This window comes from Halichoerus grypus, chromosome 5 (assembly GCF_964656455.1).
Source record: "Halichoerus grypus chromosome 5, mHalGry1.hap1.1, whole genome shotgun sequence".
NCBI lineage: Eukaryota > Metazoa > Chordata > Mammalia > Carnivora > Phocidae > Halichoerus > Halichoerus grypus.
This window is the reverse complement of record NC_135716.1, coordinates 170,647,885-170,663,614: the sequence shown is the minus strand read 5'-3', so window position 1 is coordinate 170,663,614 and position 15,730 is coordinate 170,647,885. Positions and strand designations below refer to the sequence as shown.

At 42.1% G+C, this 15,730-nt stretch overlaps 2 protein-coding genes across 4 annotated transcripts in view; one reads left to right on the top strand and one right to left on the bottom strand.

Moving 5' to 3' along the window:
* The window catches only part of KDM1A (lysine demethylase 1A), a 62,380-nt gene extending 47,036 nt beyond the window's left edge, over positions 1-15,344 (top strand). For all 3 annotated transcript variants that reach the window (XM_078073668.1, XM_078073669.1, XM_078073667.1), the window contains 11 exons: positions 1,709-1,851; positions 2,221-2,311; positions 3,523-3,657; positions 4,419-4,492; positions 5,398-5,509; positions 9,034-9,166; positions 11,123-11,310; positions 11,695-11,809; positions 13,096-13,223; positions 13,885-14,031; positions 14,860-15,344. In XM_078073668.1, the coding sequence (XP_077929794.1) occupies positions 1,709-1,851; positions 2,221-2,311; positions 3,523-3,657; positions 4,419-4,492; positions 5,398-5,509; positions 9,034-9,166; positions 11,123-11,310; positions 11,695-11,809; positions 13,096-13,223; positions 13,885-14,031; positions 14,860-15,045 (1,452 nt within the window). In that variant the 3' untranslated portion in view covers positions 15,046-15,344. The remainder of the gene's footprint in view (positions 1-1,708; positions 1,852-2,220; positions 2,312-3,522; positions 3,658-4,418; positions 4,493-5,397; positions 5,510-9,033; positions 9,167-11,122; positions 11,311-11,694; positions 11,810-13,095; positions 13,224-13,884; positions 14,032-14,859) is intronic.
* The window catches only part of LUZP1 (leucine zipper protein 1), a 103,222-nt gene continuing 99,294 nt past the window's right edge, over positions 11,803-15,730 (bottom strand). The window contains exon 6 of the transcript XR_013448353.1: positions 11,803-12,071. The gene's annotated coding sequence lies outside the window, so the exon portion shown is untranslated. The remainder of the gene's footprint in view (positions 12,072-15,730) is intronic.

Sequence of the window (15,730 nt, the reverse complement as noted above, 5' to 3'; positions counted from 1 at the left end):
AGGAATCACACTGAGCAAAATTTCAGCATTGCTTTGAGCTGCTCTGTATATGACCCATCACATCACTGAGGAAAAGCAACTGACGAGAAAGTAGATGAAATTCCTGACCAAAAGGGTCTCATCCATCAGCTCTGATAGCTCTGTAATCAGAACAAGTAGGGATGTCACCAAGAGCTCCTTCCTTTGGCCATGGAGTTGAATGGGTAGGCCAGATGTGTTTGAGCCACCATGTCTTAGGTACCACTCATATATAAAGGGCACCAAACATCCAAAGTCTGATTCTCTGCCTTATTTCTCAACATAAACCAGAAGATTCTCAGGGATTTATATTTCTTAGGCCAAGGGGGATTCTCTAATTCATAAAGATTTCCTGATCGCTCCCATCTTTGGCCTTTTAGAATTTGATGCTTTAGAATATGATTCTGATTGGGTCAGTTATGGTGTCATATTTACAGTTCCAAAAGGGAGTTGCAGTCCTTTTCCCTTTCTTTTTTGGGTGCAGATTGTACTTCTTGCCATATTCTTTTGCCACACCATGGCTCATCTTGTAGAGTTACTTGTGCAACTCCTCAGTGAAGGGAAAGAGACTAGTGCCTTAAAAATTGTCTCTTTAATTGGAAAGGGCTAAAACTAAGGCATTTCAAATGAGAGGTAGAATCATTTCAAATGATCTCAACCGCAAGTTACCCCTGCACTCCTCCTTGGCCTTAGTGTTTATTAGAACTTTCTTTAATGCTGTCTTCTTACTACCAATTTTAGGTTGGCTGTAAAGTAAAATTCCATATTTTGAATCCCACTTCCCAGTTGATGCCCAGTTTATTCTGGCAAGAGATGCTTGCTTTAGACATGCTTGCCTTAGATATGCTTTTTCCTTCTTGCTACTACCGTGAATTCAGTAAAATTGCAGATGCAGTTTACTTTAGGACTGAATTATGCGGTAGTAGAGGGATTTGGGTCGACTAACTGATGATACCAACAGGCAGGGGCACAGCAGGGATTAGGAATGTGGTCTTGCAGCTTGATGATCTGCTTTGCAGGCTGCTCTCTTCCTGCACAGTAGTGAGCCAGACCTGGTACCTCAGTCCCTCATAGTCGAAGAGCTTTGGATATTCAACTCTGAACTTGATTGGTGCCATAAAACACTGTTACTCTGCAAAAGAATGAAGGTGCTATTGTGTTCTCATTAATAGTCGTGAATTTCACTTCTCTCTTCCCTACTCCCACCTGAAATTCATCTTTGAGGGAAAGACAATACCTTGGGCTTCTTATTTTTCCATCCTGCCCTTATTCTGGAGGGTCCTCAGGTGTGTTGACATAGTTTTTGTTCTCTGAGACTTTTCCAGTGTGTCATTTGCATGTCGGCCCAGCTTCTTTCAGTGCATGTCAGCTCCAGGACACCTTGTGCTCCACGTAACTTCAGTTAGCACCAGTTAGGACCCAGTGTGAATCCTATGGCTGTTAATAGAGGTGGAGTCCCAGCTCGGAGGGCAAAATTGGGAGAATAGAAAGTATTAGGGCCAAACATTTCATACCTCATTTAATGGAATTGACCACTTCATAGAAAAGAAAGTTGGAATCATTGTCCTCAAAGGTTCCCCCTTTGAGGTACATATTTTGACCTTTTAAAAAACTGTAGAGCGTTTGTGTTTTCATGGATGGTTATGTTTAGTCTTATAAGGACCAACTCTGCTATACTTCGGATTTTCAGGTTCCTAAAGAGAAAGATGAAATGGTAGAGCAAGAGTTTAACCGGTTGCTAGAAGCTACGTCTTACCTTAGTCATCAGCTAGACTTCAATGTCCTCAATAATAAGCCTGTGTCCCTTGGCCAGGCATTGGAAGTTGTCATTCAGTAAGTACTTTGATACTGCTTGTTGTATAGTGAATTCCATTTAGAGATTTGCTATTTATGCTTTAAGGTTTTCAGCAAATCTTATTTGAGCTAGTTTTCACTTATTTTCATGTGAATTTAAATCTCAAAGTAAAACCATTTAAAAAAGAATGATCCTTAAGGCCCCTCTCAATTCTAAAATTCACAGCTTTTATGGTACTGAACTATATTTAACATAGCCTAGAAAATAATTTGCCACCCACCAACTTTCTTGTTCCAAAGTATTAGAAATTTCAGTGGGCTTTGATGTCCTTGAATGTTTTTGATGGGTTCCTATCTTGGGCTGCAAAGCTGGCTTTGTGGCCAAGGCATATGTATTGTCTCTTTTAGGTTGCAAGAAAAGCATGTCAAAGATGAGCAAATTGAACATTGGAAGAAGATAGTGAAGACTCAGGAGGAGTTGAAAGAACTTCTTAATAAGGTAAAATTTTGTATTTTCTTCAAAGCTGAAGATGCATTGGGGGCGGGGGGGATGGCTTTAGAAATTTTCAGTTTTGGTTTTTTTCTTCTGGGGGAGAGAAGGTCCGTGCAGCTGGGACTCATTATTCTTAAAAAAAAAAAAAAAATAATAGTGACTAACAAAAGGCACGGTTTTATCTGTCAGTCTTTCAGTATGGTATTATTGGCAAATTATTGCCAGGGGAAATAGATCTTTTCTGTGTCAGGTTCCCTTTGGCAAAGCTAGCCCAGTGCCGTCTGCTGGATTCTGTAGGATGAGAGGGAGATCAGTTGCGTTGGGGTCAAATTCCCACTGATGGGGACAACAGGTCTGCAGCCAGGACCATAATTCATTGCCATAATTATTTCGCTTGAGGTGCCAGTTATGGGGATAGTCCTCAGTGGTATGTCTGCTGAGGGCTCTTCTTTCCCACCACTTCGCAGAGGCCTGGTTCCAGTCTGGGAAACCATTTGTTTTCTCCTCATCCTACCAGCTGCAAACGTATTATCAGCTTAGGGAGAAAACATGAAGTGGGACAGCTCCTGTGGGGAGCTTTTTGATGCAAAATCTGGGTGTATCTTGTGACCAGACTCTTGCCTCACTCTCTCACTGTGCCTTGTTTTTTCATCTTGTCAAATGAGAAGAGGTCTGTGCCCACCTTCTTCATGGATTGTGTGTGGCATGTGTGAAATGAGCAGAGAGGCTGGAGAACAGCCAGTTGGCAGGATAGCTGTGAGACCCAGTACCATCAGAAAGCTGAGAGACTAACATTAGGAATGGCTCTGGAAGGTTCTGTGTGGTGATTTAGCCTTTACATAATTTAGAAAACATAATAATTTGTTCCCCAAAACAATAAGTTTAAGTGGTGCTTTGTTTTTCCTGGAATTTGATTTTTGTATATATATACATATATTTTTAAATTAATGGAACACTCCTCATTCTCCATTTGTTTTGGAAGACAGAAATGATCTTACTTCTCTGATAATGATGTGATACCTCTGTGTTGAACCATACAGGATTTTTTTTCCTATTCTAAAATGTCATCATGTAGAAGAGGTATTTAAGAGTTTCAGGGACCTTGCATTGTAACCTGTTTTGGTACACTAGCAGTTTAGGGGAGGAACTGAAGCATGTGATTTGGAGATGGATTACATCACTATCTGAAATGGTAAATTTGTATTTTTCCCTCTTAGATGGTAAATTTGAAAGAGAAAATTAAAGAACTCCATCAGCAATACAAAGAAGCATCTGAGGTCAAGCCACCCAGAGATATCACTGCCGAGTTCTTAGTGAAAAGCAAACACAGGGATCTGACTGCCCTGTGCAAGGTGTGGTATACATACATGCCTAGGTGGTTTCCCTTGGGATCCTAAGAAAGAATATAGATCTGGGAAACTTTGGAAAAGGGAGAATCACTACCCAATCATAGTGCCTGTGGTAGGAAGAAGAGGGTTTGGTACACAGGAACCAAGGGGACTGAATGGATTAGTTTAGTTTGAGATCTGCTTTTTCTGCAGAATTTCTACTTTGTTTTCAGTCTTATACTTTAACTTACTTACATTTTAGTTTAGCTCCCTGTCATAGTTTACTGCTGTCAGTTTAGAATAATGATAACATAGACTTCAGTCATTTGGTATCAAACTGTCTGTTTGAAATCCCTAACTTAGTTATCTCTTAGCCATGGGATCTTAGGATTCCTTAATCACCTCATCTGTGACACAGTGTTAATACTTCTTTGTAAGGGATCTAAAGTGCTTTATCCCATGGTAGGGACATGGTAAATGCACAGGAAGTGGTAGTTGCTATTCTTTTTCACTCTTAATTTGTAGCACACTAGTATGCTCTTCTTCCTTTATCTCCTCCTGCTGCATGCCCGCTCCCTCCTCCATACCCCATCTTCATTCTGGGCTCACATTGTAACTTGTCTCCAAGAACAACCATCCCTGAGCCCTGATCCAGCCTTAGCCTGAGGCACACTCACAGATACTACCTGGACAGGCAGGTGGTCCAGGTCTTACACTTTGTGGTAAAAATAACTAGGTTGGTCTCTGACTCATTAAGATCAACCCAGTTCTCTTCATTTTATCAGGAATATGATGAATTAGCTGAAACACAAGGAAAGCTAGAAGAAAAACTTCAAGAATTGGAAGCCAATCCCCCAAGGTGAGGAAAACACACAAATGTTCAGAGGGATAGCTTTTGCTGTTCTTTGTTATATTTAGAAGGAAAATTACAAAGCATTGTGGGTTTTATTTATGTCCAGTGAATGGATTGTAATTTTAATGTGTAGGAGTGTCCGAAATATTTAAATATATTTGTTTTTGAAAAGATAACCTTTCTCTATAAGATCTGATGTTTGAATGAAATATACTGTCTTCCTGTGAGTGGAATAGAAGGTGGTATTGCTTTAAATTCCCATAATTCTGAGGACTAGGAAAGTATTATACTTTGTTTCCATTGGATTTTTGATAGTGAATATTTATATGCTGATACTGCGCTTCATGGTACATCTGGCCTCCAGTATATCTACTCTGTTCTGGAGTTGGGGATGCTACCCATTCTTGCTTTAAAAAAAAAAAATCATGCTTTATTTATAGAACAAAAACGCTTTTATAATGCCAGGTACCGATAATTTTTTTTTTTTTTAAGATTTTTATTTATTTGACAGAATGAGAGAGAAGAGCACAAGCAGGGGGAGAGGGAGAGGGAGAAGCAGACTCTCCACTGAGCAGGGAGCCCAATGTGGGGCTCCATCCCAGGACCCTGGGATCAGGACCTGAGCCGAAGGCAGATGCTTAACCGACTGAGCCACCCAGGCGCCCTGTCTCCCCACCCCCGCCAAGACAAATGAAGACTGATAGTAATTTGCTTTATGTAGTGAGCTTGGCACTGCTCTCAGCACCAGTAATAAAGGAGTTAAGACAGATAAGGTCCTATTTTTTGACTTATTTCTTTATATAAGGCACAGTACCAGGCTTAGGTTTCCTCAGTTACTGAGATTGTCCACATCAGCCCACTGAGAATAGTAGTCCTTTAATAACCTGCGCTCCTCTGTTTTCATTTTGCAGTGACGTGTATCTCTCATCAAGAGACAGACAAATACTTGATTGGCATTTTGCAAATCTTGAATTTGCTAATGCCACACCTCTCTCTACACTCTCCCTTAAACATTGGGATCAGGTAAAATTCCTTTATCATTTATTTTGTTGCACACATCTTTGAAAGGGCTCTTAGGAGAAACTTAATTTGTATGTGTGTGTTTAAACAGCTTTATTAAGAAATAGAATTTACATTACAGTACAATTTACCTATTTTAAGCAAACAGTTTGAAGTTTTGCCAAAGGTACATAGTCATGAATCACCACCACAATCAAGATAAAGAACATTTCCACCCTGGAAAGTTCTCCCTTGCCTCTTTGTAGTCAGTCCCCAGCCCTCCCACTCCTGGCCCAAGACAACCCCTGATTTCCTGTCTGTCACTGTAGTTTTGCTTTTCTAGAATTACATATAAATTGAACAAATACGGTATATAATCATACAGAATGTAGCCTTTTTTTTTTTTAATATTTTATTTATTTATTTGACAGAGATAACGAGAGCAGGAACACAAGTAGGGGGAGTGAGAGAGGGAGAAGCAGGCTTCCTGCTGAGCAGGGAGCCCGATGTGGGGCTCGATCCCAGGACCCCAGGATCATGACATGAGCTGAAGGCAGACGCTTAACGACTGAGCCACCCAGGCGCCAGCCTTTTGTGTGTAATTTCTTTCACTTAGCAAAGTTGTTGAGATCATTTTTGTTATTGGGATATCAGTGGTTTGTTCCTTTTTGTTGTTTAGTAGTAGTCTGTTGTATGGATGTGCCATAGATTGTTTATCCATACGCTGGTACGTTGGTGGACATTTGGATTGTTTCCAGTTTTTTTGGCTATAAATGACTGGAGCTGCTATGAACATTCAGATCTTTCTTTTGGGTATATTTAGGAGTGAAATTGCTGGGTCTTACAAAGATCTTTAACTTTATAAGAAACTCCAAATTATTCTAAATTGCATTCCCACGAGCAGTGTATGAAAGTTCTAGTTGTTTCACATCCTCACCAACACTTGGTACTGCCAGTTTTTAAAAATTTAGCCATTCTAATGGGTGTATACTACATTTCATTGTAGTGGTAATTTGCATTTCCCGAATGATGGGTGGTGTGAAGCACCTTTTTGTGTACTTATTGGCCATTTGTATGTCAGTTCTTTGGTGAAAAGTCTGTTCCGATCTTTTGCCCATTATTTTAAAATCTGGTTGATCTCTTACTAAATTGTGTAAGAGTTCATTATGTTCTTTAGATCCTGGATACAATTCCTTTGTCAGTATTTATACAATTCCTTTGTAAATATTTTCCTCCAGTCCACAGCTTCCTTTTTCATTTTCTAAATGGTATCTTTCAAAGAACAAAACTTTCTGATTTTATGAAGTTCCTATTTCCTCAACTCTCTATAAGCTTTGTGCTTTTTGTATCCTGAAAAATCTTTGTCTAAACTTAGATCACTAAATTTTCTCTTGTTTTCTTCCTGAAGTTTTATGGACTTAGCTCTAATGTTAGGTCTATGATTCATTTTAAATTAATTTTCATGTACAATGAGAGATGAGGGTAGGGTTCATATTTTTCCATATGGTTATCTAATTAATTATTCTGGCACCATCCTTTTTCTTCATTTGTCTTGGCACCTTTTTTGAGAATCAGTTGACCATGTGTGAGACTATTTATCGTTACTCCTTCCTCTTCATTCATTTGTCCACATGCCCCTATCATACTGTCTTGATTACTGTTGCTTTATGGTACATCTTGAAATTAGGATAGTGTAAGTTCTTCAACTTTTTTTTAAATCATTTTGGCTACTTTAGGTCTTCTATATTTCCATAAAAATTTTAGAATCAGCTTGTCAATTTCTATTAAAAAAAATACCTTCTGGGATTTTGATTGGTATTGGGATTTGAACATGGTATCTCTCTCCATTTATTTAGGTTTTCTTTAATATTTTTCAGCCATATTTTACAGTTTTCAATGTATAGGTTTTACACATCTTTTGTCAAACTATTCTTATGTATTTTAAATGTGAGTTACTCTTGAACTGGTGAGAAATCACAGGGCTTCTTAGATATTAAAGATCAACCTCTAAATCTGAGACTTTGGCCAGACCTAAGACTACAGAAGTAAATGTTACATTTTTACTTACATATTTTCATTTCCATTGTACATTTTCCTTGTAAAATTAGTTTGAATTTTTTTTTTTTTTTTAAGATTTTATTTATTTGACAGAGAGAGACCCAGCGAGAGAGGGAACACAAGCAGGGGGAGTGGGAGAGGGAGAAGCAGGCTTCCCGCAGAGCAGGGAGCCCGATGTAGGGCTCGATCCCAGGACCCTGAGATCATGACCTGAGACAAAGACAGATGCTTAACAACTGAGCCACCCAGGCGCCCCTAGTTTGCATTCTTAATCTTTAGGTTATACCTTCGTATTCTTTAGTGTTTGACTTAGAGGATTGGACCTGTTAGTGGTAAAAATCTTAGAGAATTCTCAGTTGTTTTTGTTGTTGTTTTTCCCCATGTAATACTAAATTAGACCCTTCCTCATCACTGATTTATCATTTGAAGTTTCAATATGTATCCATTCGTAATCTTATTAAATTCTGAATGTGGGTGATTTGAACTGATCGGTATGGGGAGCAGATGAATCAGTCACTAAGTAGTGAGAGTTCTGCCAACCCAGTATTTTTATCTAATTCAAAAGAATCATGCTGTGTTTTCTCCCAGAAATTTCATGAAATTAGAAAATTGACTAGCCTTCAAAAATTTCTCTACACAGAAAAATTTTCAGTAGATTCAAAGAAATAAGATCATTTTGGGAATCCTTCCAGGCCAAATGCTGACTTCTTTACTATATGGATCCTCTTAGGCCAGTCTTTATAATCCCAGATTGTTTTTGTTTTTTTTTTTTTTAAAGATTTTATTTATTTATTTGACAGCGAGAGACACAGCGAGAGAGGGGACACAAGCTGGGGGAGTGGGAGAGGGAGAAGCAGGCTTCCTGCAGAGCAAGGAGCCCGATGCGGGGCTCGATCCCAGGACCCTGGGATCATGACCTGAGCCGAAGGCAGATGCTTAACAACGGAGCCACCCAGGCGCCCCCCCAGATTGTTTTTATCTAGTTTGACCAACTTTAGTTTTGGAAGTCTTCCTCATCTTTCAGGCCTGTAAGTTTAAGAAATAAAAACTGATTTTGTTCTTAGGTAAAGAAGATGTGATTAGGATGGTGAATCTGATATTCTACCAAATCTGTAATGCATTCAAAAGCCAAACATAGATCTGAATTTCTTGAATCCTCTTTCTTCGAGAGATCCCATCCCCCACCCTCTTGGATAGTCTGGACTGAGGGGTTGGGTGTGGGACTATGAGGAGAAAACTCAATCTAGGGAAGAAGAAACTGCCCTAATCTCACTGCCCAGAGGTGGCCATTAGGGACATTTAAGCATTTTTTCTTTTTTCTCTAGTTTCCTGGGATAGCTGTAACTGAATACTGAGTGCTGGTTTTTTAATTTCTGCCTTAGAATATTGACTGTTTTCCACAAACTGTTGTTTTTCAGTCTTAATCTTACAGAACTCAGGATGTATGGCATTAAGTTAAGAAAATGGATGGACTTTTCTCTCCTCTTTAGGATGACGACTTTGAGTTTACTGGCAGCCACCTGACGGTGAGGAATGGCTACTCCTGTGTCCCTGTGGCTTTAGCGGAAGGCCTGGACATTAAACTGAACACAGCGGTGCGGCAGGTTCGCTACACGGCTTCGGGTACGTCCCTGCTTCACTGGGGAGATAAGTCTCTTACTCTGAAACACGGTAGTGATCTTTTGTTGAGTTTGATCTACAGAAAAAAATGTTAGGTACATTTCCTGCTAAAATGTCATATCATATAAACTATGAACCCTAATTTTAAAAATCTGCATTGACAAAAGGATTGAGCCTCTAGAGCCTTTGGGCATTCTAATCCATCATTGTGTAAACCGGAAAATTGAGGCAAGTTTCCAATTTGTACTTGAATTACTTTGTTAACAACTGCCAGTGAGTTTGGACCTAATTTTTGCTGAGTGTATTTTTTTTTTTTTTTTTAAGATTCATTTATTTGAGAGAGAGAAAGCAAGAGAGAGTGAGCATGAGCAGGGGCGGGGGGAGAGGAGAGGAAGAAGCAGACTCCTTGCTGAGCAGGGAGCCCTACATGGGGCTGGATCCCAGGACCCCAGGATCATGACCTGAGCCGAAGGCAGTCGCTTAACCGACTGAGCCACCCAGGCGCCCCACTGAGTATATTCTTAAAAGACCAGGATTTTGGCCTCTGGGCACAGTGGGACCCACACTCCTTGTATTTTACCATCTGTGTCTTGCTCTTTGGATCCATTCTAGCCTTTCCTGTTCAGGTGGGCTAACTGCTCGGTGTGGTTTCTGATACTGGGAGCAGTATCAGACTTCAAAGATGGAATTGCCCTGATTCCCACAGGCAGAAGGCTCAGTGCTCACTGTTGCTGGTTTCAGGGCACATTTAATGTAGAGTACAGAGAACCCGCTGTCCACCCACCTTTGGAATTAATAGTCTAGAACTCTTGATGATAGCTAGTCCCCCCCCCCCCCGCCCCTCCCCCCAGGGCCCTCATGACAAGTGGAGATATGGCAATCAACCTTGCTTGCCCTTCATGGCTGCTTTTCCAGAATTGCCGAGATTACTGCAGATACTCTTTTTTTACAACCCCTGAAACCGTTTTCCATTTGATTTCCCCTTCATTTGCAGCTTCTAGTTGATGTTGAGACCTGTGGCCTTTAAAGAGCCATTTGCAGGCAGGTGAAGAAAGTGAGAAAGTGGACATGAACTGAGTTCTCATACCAATTTTGAGCTGTTTATGTATTTTCTGAAATTCTTTTTTTTTTTTTTTTTAAAGATTTTATTTATTTATTTGACAGAGAGAGACACAGCCAGAGAGGGAACACAAGCAGGGGGAGTGGGAGAGGGAGAAGCAGGCTTCCCGCCCAGCAGGGAGCCCGATGTGGGGCTCGATCCCAGGACCCTGGCATCATGACCTGAGCCGAAGGCAGCCGCTTAACCGACTGAGCCACCCAGGCGCCCCTGTATTTTCTGAAATTCTATAAATAGGTACTTATTGAAGGAAAAAAACACAAATGAGGAAGAATAACAGTAACCTCTTTTCAGTGCCTATTCTGTGGTCCACTCTGAGCTTTATTCAGACTCTGGCAAACTAGGCGTCACAGTGCCTTCTCCAGAACAGCACGCTCTGCACCCCAGTGGCATCCCGTAGATCTGCACCATGGTCTCCTGGGGTCGTTCCTCTCCTGGTCCTTAGTAAGCACCTAACCACCGTGGAGAGGCACTGCTTTTGTTGTTACAGACCTTTATTCTTCACTTTGGTCTAAATTTACTAAACCCTTGGTAAATAATAAGGCTCTTGGATTAGCCCAGAAGATCACCAGTGTATCAGGAAGGTAAGACAAGTACACGGTGGTGAAGAGCCCAGACTCTGAAGTGGACTATTAGCATTTGAATAGGCAGTTAGGACCCGTGCGGCCTTGTCTGAAGTTACTTCGCCGCCACCTTGGTTTTCTTCTATTAAAAAGTGAAGAGAACAGACTCCATACACTTACGGTAAGAATTAACTGAGATAGTGTGTAGATTCTACCATGCACTGAATGTTCAGTACCATCCTTATCGCCAGTAAGGTCTTTTCCCTCTGACATCTCTAGGATGTGAGGTGATCGCTGTGAATACCCGCTCCACAAGCCAGACCTTTATTTATAAGTGTGATGCAGTTCTCTGTACCCTCCCCTTGGGTGTGCTGAAGCAGCAGCCCCCAGCTGTTCAGTTCGTGCCGCCTCTTCCTGAGTGGAAAACATCTGCAGTCCAAAGGATGGGATTTGGCAACCTTAACAAGGTAACTTGCCCTGGGCATCTCTCTACATACCTGTTGTGCAGTCAGAGAAGATAGGGGTTTACATTTTTGTATATTTTGCTATGCTCTCAGCTCTGTGAGATCAGGGTGAGAGGCCTGTCAGTTCATTCAGTTCAGTGCCTAATTATATGTATATGAGGACCAAGTCTTCTGGGACCTAAGCCCAGAAAAACACAGACAACTCTAAATGTTGTTTTAAGTAATACATTCATGCTAGGGATTTCTAGGCTTATATTGAGAGGAGATCAGAAGAAACTTCAGTAAGGTCTGAGAAGTCTTTCTGTTGAGGCACAGCTGTGCTTAAAGCCATGTTCTCTGAGCCCTGCCATCAGTTCCTGGGCTCCTTTTTTTTTTTTTTTACCACAGGTAGTACTGTGTTTTGACCGTGTGTTCTGGGATCCAAGCGTCAATTTGTTCGGGCATGTTGGCAGTACGACGGCCAGCAGGGGTGAGCTCTTCCTCTTCTGGAACCTCTATAAAGGTAACTGCTTCCTGGTTTTAATCTTTTTCATATCCTTACAGGAATAGAGAATTAGGAATATTCTGGGTTTTCTCAAATATGTATGTCTTGATTTTTCATTAATTCAACCAACAATTCCAGAAATTCCTGGTAGGTGCTGGGGATACGGGAAAAAAAATTACCCGCCGTCAAGGAGTTCATATCCTAGTGGGAAATACATTAAGTAGGTGAGCTCTCTAGGAACAGGGCCATAAGTAGAGGGTCAGAGTGAAAGCCCAGGGCGCTGCAAAAGAGAACATAAAAAGAAGAATCAACCCAGGCAGGAGGCACAGAACCAGGGAAGCTTCCCATAAGGGGAAACTTGTATTCCTTATTCTCAGACTTTTGTATCTGACTGGCCCCTGAATCTTTGATCACATCCTTCAGAATGTATCGAACTCCTACCTCCTATTTTAATTTCTTCTGTAATTGAATTGCTCTTCTCTGTGGTGCTTAAAATGTTGATGTGTGTGTGTGTGTGTAAATCTCATGTCTTCTACTTCAGGGCCTCTGCATGTACTGTGTGGTCTGGGCCTGGGGAGCTTTTTTCTTCTCTTCCTTCCCAGTATGGCATACTCTGCTCAGCCTTTCTGGTCTTGACCTAACTGCCACTGTTTCAAAGCAGCTTTTAGGACACACATACTTCCACTGCCTCAAATCTAAATTAAGTCCCTGTATTCTCTCTCCGTATCCTTTGTTTTTCTTCATTGCTTTTATCAGTTCATAATTATAGCTACGTGATACTTACCTACTGACCCATGGAGTTATATAGTCTAGTATAGAGCTTTATATCGCAGCAGCTCATACTGTGCCTGTTACACAAGTGTCTTGCCTAATAGTCACCAAATGGGTGAGTGAAGGTGGTGATGGGCTTGGAGGGACCTGGAATAGTTAAAAGGATATAGCTCTTGCCATGGAGCAAACTGTCTAAGGTGGTCAGGGCTAAGGATCCTATGCCTAAATATAGGAATGCCTGTTGGTTTTCTTAGCAAGGTCTGAAGTTACTTCATCTTCAAGACTTCTGTATGCTGCAGAATTGTAAGGGCCAAGTACCTGAGTCACACGTTACTGCGAGAGTTTGCCAGCTGCCTTCTAAGGGATAGATTTGGAGTTGCAGTTTCAGAAACGTAATGTCTCTAGCGCAAGTGTTGCATGTCTGTCTATTGGTCATCAGATTTCAGAGTGCCCGGAATAATGTGGGGCCTGATAAAGAAGTTCTTGAGAGAAGTCTGTAGGAAAACCCTGGACTGTTCTTCCTGTTTCTCTAGCTCCAATACTGTTGGCACTAGTGGCAGGGGAAGCTGCCGGCATCATGGAAAACATAAGTGATGATGTGATTGTCGGCCGATGCCTGGCCATCCTCAAAGGGATTTTTGGCAGCAGTGCGGTGCCCCAGGTAAGTAGGTGGGTAGGGGCAAGTGGGGATCAAGGTTCACCCTAGGGCAGGGTTTGACACAGCTCATTACATTGGGCAGCACAGTTTCAGCCAGAATTAAGAGGTGTGCTGGGTTTCCATGAAAGCCAGTGTTTGGAGTCTGTGTGTAAGTGTGGGATTCAGGAAAGCCGCGCCCCCACCCCCCTGCCCAGCACACAGGCTGGGGGATTGAGAAGGCTATTTGCTGCATATCCCTGCTGGTCTCATCCATCGTATCTGTGTTGCGGAGTCCTCCCACTCCTGCCTTTTAGACAGAGTGGTCAGACTCCCTCATGGAAGAATCGCTTGGTACTTTGTTCTTTAGGCCCACTGAAAGAAACCCTTTAGATCCTTATGATTCCTTTTAAAGAAGGTATATTAATGCTTCATGTGAATTAATGAGAGAATAAAGGTTAAGTCCTGGGTGGATCTATAGATTTCCTAGGCAGGGCAACGTGGAAGCTTCCCTGGAAGCCATTTGTTGTGTGTTTTAAAGCAGAAGCATTCATCACTTGACTAACTCATGTCTCTTGCCTCTTTACTGCTCTGTTGTATCCCCACCCACCACAGCTTTTCTACCTTTCAGAGAGGACTGGTTTGTCCTCTGCCCTATAGTAACTTCTGCTCATGCTTTTTCCTTTAGCCCAAGGAGACTGTGGTATCTCGCTGGCGTGCTGATCCCTGGGCCCGGGGCTCCTATTCATATGTAGCTGCAGGATCATCTGGAAATGACTATGATTTAATGGCTCAGCCAATCACTCCTGGCCCCTCAATTCCAGGTGCTCCACAGGTGAGAAACTGGCAAACTACCTGGGCTTATTTGGGAAAAGGCCATATCCCAGGCTTTCAGGGTAAACACCACGCCACAGTTTTGGGTTTGTTTTTTTTGCCGGGGGGTGGTTAGATTTTAGTTGTTCTGTCCTTGGACCCTTCCAAATAACCAAGAGCAGAGTAAAAGGGAGGAACAGTATTATTTGTATCTGATTTCTCGGATTCTGGTTCTGTAAATCTAGGCAGTCCATATTCGGAATGGTAAACCAATTACTTTTTCCTTATTCAAACTTTTTCCCCTAAAAAACGAAAAACATTTTTAGTTGCACCCCATTTTGTAATGGCTCATGGGATGTCAGTCACTAGGGGTCTCCAGGACATGCCCGTCCTTATCTAGATGATGCCAGACTCTGCTCCAGAGCTCAGGACCCTGTGAACCGGCTCGAGCTGAGAAGCAAAGGTGTTCCTAAGTAAGAACAAATGCTGGATTCTTTGTGGTACAGAGTAGTCAGGAACCCCTCTGCCCCAGGAGGTACTATAGAAGGTAAAGGAAGCCCTAGAACCAGTTATCCCCCAGCATTCAATGATAAATAAGAACAGATGCAGCTATGCATCACCCTAGGACTAAGGCTGGCTTGGCTGAGTTTTATTGTCGCATTTCTACTTTGGTCATTTCTGGGAGAATGCCCACTGATGAGGGAGATCCTTTTTGGTAGAATGATGGTCTGTGATTGGCAGGGCAGCCTTCAAAGGCCAATAAGAATTTGGCAGTTCAAACACAACAAAAATAAAAGTTACTATGTGCAACCTGCTGATTCTTCTCTCAATTTTTTTCCCCCTGAAATAGCCAATTCCACGACTCTTCTTTGCTGGAGAACATACAATCCGTAACTACCCAGCCACTGTCCATGGCGCTCTGCTGAGTGGGCTGCGAGAAGCAGGAAGGATTGCAGACCAGTTCCTGGGGGCCATGTACACCCTGCCTCGCCAGGCCACACCAGGCGTCCCTGCACAGCAGTCCCCGAGCATGTGAGACTGATGGGTTCTGAGGGAAGCAATGTGCAAGTCTTTTGCTGTATAAGCAGAGCTCTTATAGCAATACTGGATCTCACTGAGAAACTCACTCTGGCATCTGGGCTCCAATCAGCTGTTGGAACTCATGCTGCCAGGTGGCCTCCTTTGAGGGACTTAGCGCTAGAGAGGCAGTTGTCCGTTAGTGCGGAAGTCGGTGTTCTTCCTACAGACTGAGGTAAGCAAGCCTCGTGAGAGGACATCTTAGTCTCTTGGTGTGTGGTTTTTTATATTTTAAAAATAAAGCTTCATATAAAATTCTTTGTTGTTGTTTCCCCTTTAGATTTATATTAACAGGTTGCTCTGCCTTTGGAAATGCCAGTTTTATCCATGTTTAAATAAGGAGGATGTTTATATAAAGGCAAAAAGCGGTTTGGTCTGAAGATAGGGTTGAGGGGAACTCCACAGAAGCAATGGGCTACCTGATCGGTGGGACTAGAGCGTTCCCCATTGGGACTGTGGGGTGACTGTATGCCAAGAGGGTGAAGCTGCAGGTCAAGCATATGGATGTTAGAGGTGACTTGGAATTTTTAAGATAAAACAAGGCACAGAGTTTGGGTGGGTCTCTGGCAGACCATTCAGGCTTTACTCCCCAGGTTCCCTCCATGGGTATGTGCTAACTTTCCACTTTTGTCCAACTCGTGGTA